At 42.2% G+C, this 9,046-nt stretch overlaps 1 protein-coding gene across 4 annotated transcripts in view; it reads left to right on the plus strand.

Annotated features, from left to right (window-relative positions):
• The window catches only part of KANK4 (KN motif and ankyrin repeat domains 4), a 110,257-nt gene that overhangs the window by 84,429 nt on the left and 16,782 nt on the right, over positions 1 to 9,046 (plus strand). For all 4 annotated transcript variants that reach the window (XM_074265774.1, XM_074265777.1, XM_074265776.1 and 1 more), the window contains 2 exons: positions 3,213 to 3,446; positions 6,551 to 6,638. In XM_074265774.1, coding sequence (XP_074121875.1) covers positions 3,213 to 3,446; positions 6,551 to 6,638 — 322 coding nt within the window. The remainder of the gene's footprint in view (positions 1 to 3,212; positions 3,447 to 6,550; positions 6,639 to 9,046) is intronic.

The following is a 9,046-nucleotide window of genomic DNA, read 5'->3' on the forward strand; positions in this document are numbered from 1 at the left end:
TGTGTCTTAATGCAGCCAAGAGTTTAGCAATCTGTACCCAGGTTACAAGTAAACTCTGCTCCTCAATTATCTTGATTATACTCTCTATAGTACCACTCCTGAATGGGGGTGGAGCTGAGGTTGCTTCTGGGGCTGGGGTTGAGTCGGCTGAGATCCAGGGATTGAATTTAGCTAACATCTGCCCCATTTCAGCTATAAGAGATTCCTGGTTTAGCCCTTAACAAGTTAAGTTCCTTATTTATCTATTAGCACGCTCACTTAATCTTTAACAAAGTTTCCTCGTTACTCACGGTTCTGGGTCAGAGAGACTGAGATCTAGATCAGAAGCTTTTCCACTGGAATCAGGACTGTGTCTGTCCCTGTTCGGGCGCCAAATTGCGAAGGTCTGGTCTAGCTCCTCTTGTCAGGATAAGCAAAAGTCCTTGCCCCACGTTGGGCGCCAATTGTAACGAGCTGTCGTCTCCAGAAGCTGCTGGATCGCTCTCTGGGAAGAGATCTGCTGTGTCTTCTACTCAAATCTCTCAGACAGATTCTTCTTCCTGTAACGAACCGTTGTCTCCAGGCAGTTGCTGTTAACTCTTGTCCTTAGAAGTGACTTCCCTTCCTGCAGAGAGCCCCGCCAAACCCGATGCAATTCAGAGTCTTCCTTCTTGAATCCTGGCTCTGAATCTCCTCCAGCTCTTATCCTTCTCCAGGCCGATCTGCTCTTCAGGCACAGTGCTCTCTCTTTTATTCTCCCAGAGAATGGGCGTGGGATAATGCAAGGGCTTCTGGGAAGAACCACCCCAGCCAATGAGCTTGCCCCCTCTATCAAGTCAACCTGAGTTCTCACCTTGTAACTATCCAGACAACCTCAGTTCTCACTTAGTAATCCTAACAGGAATTATTTTATATCAGTGGTCTTCAAACTTTTTAAATAGCGGGCCAGTTCGCTGTCCCTCAGACTGTGGGAGGCCGGACTATAGTAAAAACAAAAGCTCTCACTCAGTTTCACCCCTCAGTCCATTTGCCATAACCCGGCGGGCCGCATAAACGTCCTCAGCGGGCCGCATCTGGCCCACGGGCCGAAGTTTGAGAACCCCTGCTTTATATAAAGGAATCAGAATTGAGAATCTGAGTCTCAGAGAGTTAAAGTCAATTCGCTCATGGCCACAGAGATTGCAGGTCTAATATTGTGAACCAAGTTCCTCTGGACTCTTTTTGCTGCCCCAAGCTGCCATTCTTTTGTTTTGTCAGAGCCTAGAAGCCTAATTCAGGTATCAGGTAACCAGGTACATCCCCTTCCTTTTCAACTTTAGCCTAACATCACCAGTTCCTTCAGCTGACCATCTTCTAGTATGATTTCAAAAGTCCTAACCATATCTTAGTCATCTCCTTCTGTATATCCTCCAGCTCAGCAATGTCCTTTCCCAAATGTGTTCATGACTTTTACTTGACCAATAATTCCATTTCCAATGCCCTTTGACACTTTATTAATTTTTATAATTATAACATTTCTTTGACAGTACATATGCATGGGTAATTTTTTACAACATTATCCCTCGTACTCCCTTCTGTTCCGAATTTTTCCCCTCCTTCCCTCCACCCCCTCCCCTAGATGGCAGGCATTCCCATACATATTCAATATCTTATAGTATGTCCTCGGTACAATATATATGTGCAGAACCGAATTTTGTTGTTGTTGCAAAGGAAGAATTGTATTCGGCAGGTAAAAATAAGAAAAACAACAACAACAATAATAATAATAATAATAATAATAATAATGCTCACAGTTTACACTCATTTCCCAGTGTTCCTTTTCTGGATGTAGCTGATTCTGTCCATCAGATCAATACTCTTCTTGAAGACCACCTAAAGCCACCTAAAACAGCCTAATTCCTTCCGGGACAGCTCTCACTGTTAAAGAATTTTCACCCATTATTGGTTGACTATTGAAGCCCGCTCTCACTTCCATGGGACAATTTTTAACTATTGGAAGACTTCCAGTTCTTTCACTGGTTGGTGCATGGCCTTGGTCTCCAGTCCGCCCCTCTCTTAGCCATCTGCCTCTGCACATGCTACAGTTCCTCAGGATGTTCGTGTCTGGGACTGTTGGACATAGCTCCTGAGAGACAACCCTAAAATTCTTCTCCCTCCCCACCAGGGGTTCTTTAGCTTTTGTTTTATCATGGAACCCGTCGGCTGGTAGGGGAAGCCTGCGCATACCTTCTCAGAATCATGGCGTTTTAAAATAAATTTATAATGGAAGAAATGCTAAATGTCATGCAAAAGTTAGTGAGAAAAAAGATGTATTTTTCCTTTCCAAGTTTATGGACTTCCAGAAATCTATCCACAGACCTTTTGTCGGGGAAGATCTTTGACCCCTCAGTTAAGAAGCCCCTGTTCTAGAGGTTGAAAACTTCCCTTTTCCAATCTGCACAAACTCTCCTCACTATTGGGAAGAGATCACTTTCTCCTGGGTCCACCTTTCAGAGCCTCATCCTAAGTGAGATTTATACTGCATCATGAACAAATTGGCTAAAGAGTCCAGAGAATCCAGGGAAAATTTAGACATAAAATTCAGAGAACTTTAGGGGCAGAAAAATGGGTGATTTTGACATTTCTGGAATGAATATCTGGTTTGTGGCTTTTGCCAGAACTGGATTGCCTGTCCCATGCATCCTGATGTATTGGATTACTGGATGATGGATTGCTTCTTATATTCCAGCGGGGGAGAGCTTGCCTGATTACTTTACACTCCTGTGGCCTCTAAATTGAGAAGCTTCTCACATAGACTGGCTATTAGAATGCTCTCCCTCCTTGTATTGCCTCCTCGGTTCCCTGGCTTCCTAGATGACTCAGCTCCAACCCCCCCTTCTTGAGCCGTACCTTCCCACCTACCTCCTCCCTATATCTTCCCTCTGAGGTTACCCCCTCCATCTACACCGTATATATGTCCTATTTTTACACAGTTGTTGGCACGTTGCCTCCCTCATTAGAACGGGATCTCCTCGAGGGCACAAGGACCATATTTTTGCCTTTTTTGTATGTCCAGCACCTAACCCAGTGGCTGACATGTGGCGTTTAATAAATGTTTGTGGACCGATCAGCTGAGACTGATGTCAAGCTCTGGTCTGCTACAATACTGCCTGAATGCCCTCCTGAACATTTTGATGTTCTGTGTAGCCTCAGAAGGCAGGTCACGGTGAATGACATTTGGTCTCCTTCTTCAGCTACGAGACGACCTCCAGTGAGGAGACCAGTGGCGAAGACAGCGCCTCAGAGGGCTGTTCTGACAGCGAAGCGGACAAGAAGGGGGCTGGCCCAGAACACAAGCCGGGCAGAGCTGCCGAGCAGAGGCAGCAGACGGTTCCGGGCATGGGGGAGGGCACCAGGAGCATGGGCCGGGAGAGCAGTACCAGCGGGGGTGAAGTCGCTGCAGCTGGGACTCATCACAAGTCTGAGAGGTACTTTCTGCTGCATGTACTTGCTAAACCTGAGCTTAAAAACAGGGGATAATTAGGATAATGTGAGGATATATAAGTGAGGATAATGCTAGCATCTGCTTCTAAGGGAGTTATGACGATTCAGTGAGATAATGTTTCCAAAATGCTTAGCATGGTGCCTGGCACATAGTAGGTGCTGTATAAAAGTTAGCTATTTTTATATTTTAATAACTTTTGAATCCCATTTGTATACTTTATTTTATGCATTAAAAACAACATCCTGAAAAGGGGTTGGTTCATCAGATTTTTAACTTTCTTTTGTGATGTGGGCTCCTTGGGCAGTCTAGGGAAGACTGGAGGCTCCTTCGAAGAACCATGTTTTTAAATGCATAAAATGATTACAAAGCAAATCTATTATATTGAAATACAGTTACCCAAGTATTTTTGCAATCAAGTTCAGAGACCCCAAGTTCAAGAACTGTATTCCAGTATCCCAAAGATCATAAAAAAGGAAAAGGACTCACACATGCAAAAAATGCTTATGGCGGCCCTTTTTGTAGTGGCAAGGGTCTGGAAACTGAGCGGATGCCCATCAGTGGGCGAATGGCTGAATAAGTTGTGGCATATGAATAGTATAGAATATTATTGTTCTGTAAGAAATGACCAGCAGGAGGATTTCAGAGAGGTCTGGAGAGACTCACGGGAACTGGTGCTGAGTGAAATGAGCAGGACCAGGAGATCATCATATATTTCAACAACAATATGATGATCAATTCTGATGGACATGGCTCTTTTCCACAATGAGGTGATTTGGGCCAATTCCAATAGATTGGGATGGAGAGAGAGTCAGATGCATCCAGAGGGGGATTATGGGGACAACATAGTATTTTCATCTTTTTTGTTGTTTACTTGCTTGCTTTTTATTTTCTTTCTTATTTTTTTCTTTTCGATTTGATTTTTCTTGTGTAGAGTGATAATTGTAGAAATATATATGGAAGAATTGTACATGTTTAACATATATTGGATTACTTGCTGTCTAGGGGAAAGGGGAAGGGGAAAGGAAAGAGAAAAATTTGGAACACAAGGTTTTGCAAAGGTGAATGTTGAAAACTAATTTTGCATATATTTTGATAATAAAAAGCTATTGGTTTTTAAAAAAAAATTGTATTTCACCCAGCTGATTTTTATATCCATTGAAATAACTCTCATTTGTACTATAACTGAACGTTTCCGAACCACATTCTACAAAACAATTTTATGAGGTTCATTTTTTTCCTGATTCCTTAATAGTATTTTATTTTTCCAATTACATGTAAAGAATTTTCAACATTCATTTTTGTAAGATTCAAGTTCCAATTTTTTTCTCCCTCTTTCCTTTACCTCCAAGCAATCTGATGTAGGTCATGCATGTACAGTCATTTTAAACATATTTCCATATTTATCTCTTGTGAAAGAAAAATCAGACCAGAAGGGAAAAACTGTGAGAAAAAAACAAACAAACAAAATAGTCTGCATTCAGTTGTCATAGTTCTCTCTCTGGGTGCGGATGGCATTTTCTATCCCAGGTGTATTGGAATTGTCTATAAGGTTCTTTAGTTCAAATATTATTACCTCATTCAAATTTAATTCAAATATGATTACTATTATTTTTCAAATATGGAAACTGAGGCTTAAAGAGGCTCTATCGATTGTCTAGGACAGAGGTTCTCAAACTACGGCCCGCGGGCCAGAATCGCAGCTGAGGACGTTTATGCGGCCCGCCTGGTTATGGCAAATGGGCTGAGGGGCGGAGACAGAGGGTGAAGTTTTGTTTTTCCTATAGTCCGGCCCTCCAACAGTCTGAGGGACAGTGAACTGGCCCCCTGTTTAAAAAGTTTGAGGACCACTGCTCTAGGACATCCACCTAGCTTGAGAATGAATTTGGCCCCTAGGCCTCTGAACTTGGAGTCGTTGAATAATGGGCAATGTCCAGTTGACAAGTGGGTTTGCAAGCTTCTGAAAAATTGTGGGTTGTCTCAGAAGACTGATTATGATGAGGTGCTGAGTGAGCCAGCACTCCATCTGACTGTGTACACAATAAGCTGTACCATAAATTCACAGTGGCCTTGTGGCAGTGTAGGCTTGGTACAAGAGCATGCTGGACTCAGTGATTTAATAATAGAGTTTCCTTTTATTAAACCCATTGTCAGTTTCTGTGCCCTTCAAGGAAGACTAACTTGGAGAAAGTTGTTTGTATAAGGCTTGGGTTCTTGAGATTATTAAAATCACCAACCAAGAACAGCTTCTTTCCACACCAGGTCTCATATAGTCCTTTGGCCCATGGGCTGGCAGCCTTCCTCTCTGCTCTGGGAATATGAGTTTGAATTTAATAGAGTATTTGGTTTCATTTCCAGGGGAGCGTGGGAACCACCCTCTTAGTGGAAAAACCAGATTTCTAGGTTCAAGAAAGTTCTCCCATGATGGGGTTCTAGCATCAGGACATTGTGTCAAGGGGGAGTATTGACTATATCTGTAGGCTTTTGATAAATTGGGCAGAACTCTGAGCAACTGGCTTATCAAGAAATGTTTATTAAGTTCCTAGTACCTGGCACTTCCCTGAGAGCTTAAGTTACAACAAAATGGAACCAATCCCTGCCCTCAAAGAGCTTACCTTCCTTCAGTAACATATACATGTGGAGTGTGTAGACACAGCTACAAGGCAGGTCTTTTGTGGGTAGTAGGGGAGGCGTGGAGCAGCCGGGGGTTATCAGGGAAGATCTCATGGAGAAGGAGATACTGGAGTTAAATTTTTAAGAAAATTGAGTATTCCAAGAAGTGGAAATTAGAGAGAGGAAGAACAGAAGGTGGAAGCTGCAGAAGGTCGACTTTAGGCCCAACAGAAAGAGCCTCCCAACAATCAGACTGTCCTAATAGTGAGAGAAGCTGCCGGCCGAGCTAGCGGCCTGGAGGACTGTCGGAAAAAGCGATTCTCGTCCCGAGCCGGGCTGCTGTGGCTGGCCAGCGAGGTCCCTTCTAACCGCCGCTCTCTGGGGAGTCACACTGGTCAAGTCCTTTTCTTAGGTTTACCTGGAGAGCTGGTTAGTACACGTGGACTTCCCAGCTTTGCTTTTTCCTTTCCTGTTTAGATATAAGCCCTCAGAAGAATTTCTGTCTGGATGCCATCTGTTGAGCAAACATCTGCCTGAAGTTTGGACCACAAGTGACCAGCAATTGGTAAGCCCCTTATTCCATGGATATAAGAAGTTAGCCTTGATCAGGAAGCCCGCCAAGCCCTCTTGCCCGGAGCGGGCAGTGTGAGCCCCTGCTGCCGGGGAATTTTCTGCACTAGTCTTCGTCCAATCTCTGCAACTGGGTGCTTGTATTCCCAAGAACTCTGACTAGAGAGGAAGGAAACATGCATTTATTTGCCAGCTTTTGCTAAACACTTTACAATATTTTCTCACTTGACCTTGTAACCCTAGGTGATGTTATTATTCCCATTTTACAAATAGGTAAACAGAGACAAAGAGAAGTTAAAGAAATAGTCCAGAATAACATAGCTGTTAAGAGCCTGAGATTGGATTTAAACTCAGGTGTTCCCGATTCCCAAGTCCAGCACCCCTTCTCAAGCACAAGACCAGTGACTGCTAATGGTGTGAGGGTGGGCTCTGAAACAGCGTCATGAGTGTTATCTTCTTGGCTTCAGTGTCTGTGCTCAGCGTAGTCATCAGAACTGTTCTCTGTAAAGTCGTCACTGAGATATATTATTGGAGGCTCTTTAATCTCGACCTTATGGGACAGCTCTATTTTTTCAGGCTGTTAGATGTTAGGGCACAAAACCAAATTAGTCCATTTATTAAGCCCTGACTCCGGGGTAGGTCCTGGGCTAGTCAGTGGAATACAAATAGTAATGTGCTGATAAATACTTAACAACCGGCTCTTTAAGAAAAAAAAAAATGTACTCACAACACACTCTTAGGTTTGATATGCATTAGTAGCATTTTCTCCATTACTTTCTCAAGTCTAGGCAATTCAATCAATAAATAGATAATAAAATCAAAACAATCCAACAATAAAGTTTGGAGTATTTGCTGATTTACTCAATATTTAATAATTGGATTTGGTGAATCAGTTGGAACTGGTTCTAGTACACCCCTGAAGACAAAGTCAAAATCGAAATGAAAACTCTCAGAAAACTTAATTCTGTTAGGGGAGACAGCATGTGCTTATATAAGAATATGAAAATCAGATACAAAGTAATCGAAATGAAAACTCTCAGAAAACTTAATTCTGTTAGGGGAGACAGCATGTGCTTATATAAGAATATAAAAATCAGATACAAAGTAATTTGTAAGGGAAGACCATTAGTAGTAAGCATTTTGGCTTCGGTTTGCCAGCATTCATCGGTTTCCTCGTCTGTAAAAGGCCGGGCTTGGGTTACTTGGTTACGTGGTAACCCATGAAGTCTCTTCAAGCTCTGGGAGTCGGTGAAAACACCTAGATCTGTTTTAGTGAAGATTTGTCCACTCATGTGAAGATGGTTTTAGGAGCCCAAAGAAGAGGCTTTAGTTTATTTTCTTTTTCTTTTTTCTTTTTTTTTTTTTTTTTTTTTGAGGCTGGGGTTAAGTGACTTGCCCAGGGTCACACAGCCAGGAAGTGTTAAGTGTCTGAGATCACATTTGAACTCAGGCCCTCCTGAATTCAACGCTGATGCTCTATCCACTGCGCCCCCTAGCTGCCCCCGAAGAGGCTTTAGTTTAAATCTTTAATGAGATTCAACCCAATTTTTCAGCTTGTCAAGGCTTTTAAAAAATCTTCCTACTGGCATTCTTGGGTCATCTGCAACTTTGATGGGACCTCCATATCCACCTTCAAGTAATTGATAAAAGTGACAAATTTGATCAATAAAATGGATAAAAATGAAAATCAAAGGCAGATCCTTGGGGCTTTCTACTGAAGACTTCCTTTCAAGTTGGCTGTAAACCATTTATTAATAGTTTTTTTTTTTTTTCTTGAAGAGCTGGTGGTCTTTTAACCAGTTCTGTGTCTCCCTAAGTGAACCCACAAGTAGCCTATATCTTCCCCCCTCCCCCACAAGAATAGCATGAGAGATTTGCTAAAATGCATTTGTCAAAGTCTAGGCAAACAATATTCCCTTGACTTATCAGTTTAGTGTAACTGTCAAAAAAAAAAAAGAAAGAAATAAAATTAATCTGGCCTGATCCATTGCTGATGAAGTTATATTGGCTTTCTTTTCTAAATATTTGTCAACATTTAAAAATATTTTTATAGTTAATTTAATTTTATTTAATTTATATATTTAATTGTATTTGTTTTTCTCCTTCCCACTCCCATCCACAGTGGGGAAAAAAAAAAGGAAAATAAACTTTATAAACATTGTCATGTAAACTGGCCACATCCAGAAATGTATGGCTCATTCTGCCCGTTGAGTTCCTCACCTTAGCCTGGAAGTAGGTAGCGTTCTTCATCATTTCTCCTCAGGGCCTTGTCCAAGTTAATAGTACTAGTGAGTATCTGAGGTGAGATTTGAACTCTGAACTTGCTGGCTCCAGGCTCTGTCCCCAGTTCTATGTAGCTGAAAAGCCCAGAAAGTCCCTCTCAAAATGGACCCCAGGGAAGCT

This window comes from Sminthopsis crassicaudata, chromosome 4, assembly GCF_048593235.1.
Source record: "Sminthopsis crassicaudata isolate SCR6 chromosome 4, ASM4859323v1, whole genome shotgun sequence".
In the NCBI taxonomy this organism is placed as follows: Eukaryota; Metazoa; Chordata; class Mammalia; order Dasyuromorphia; family Dasyuridae; genus Sminthopsis; species Sminthopsis crassicaudata.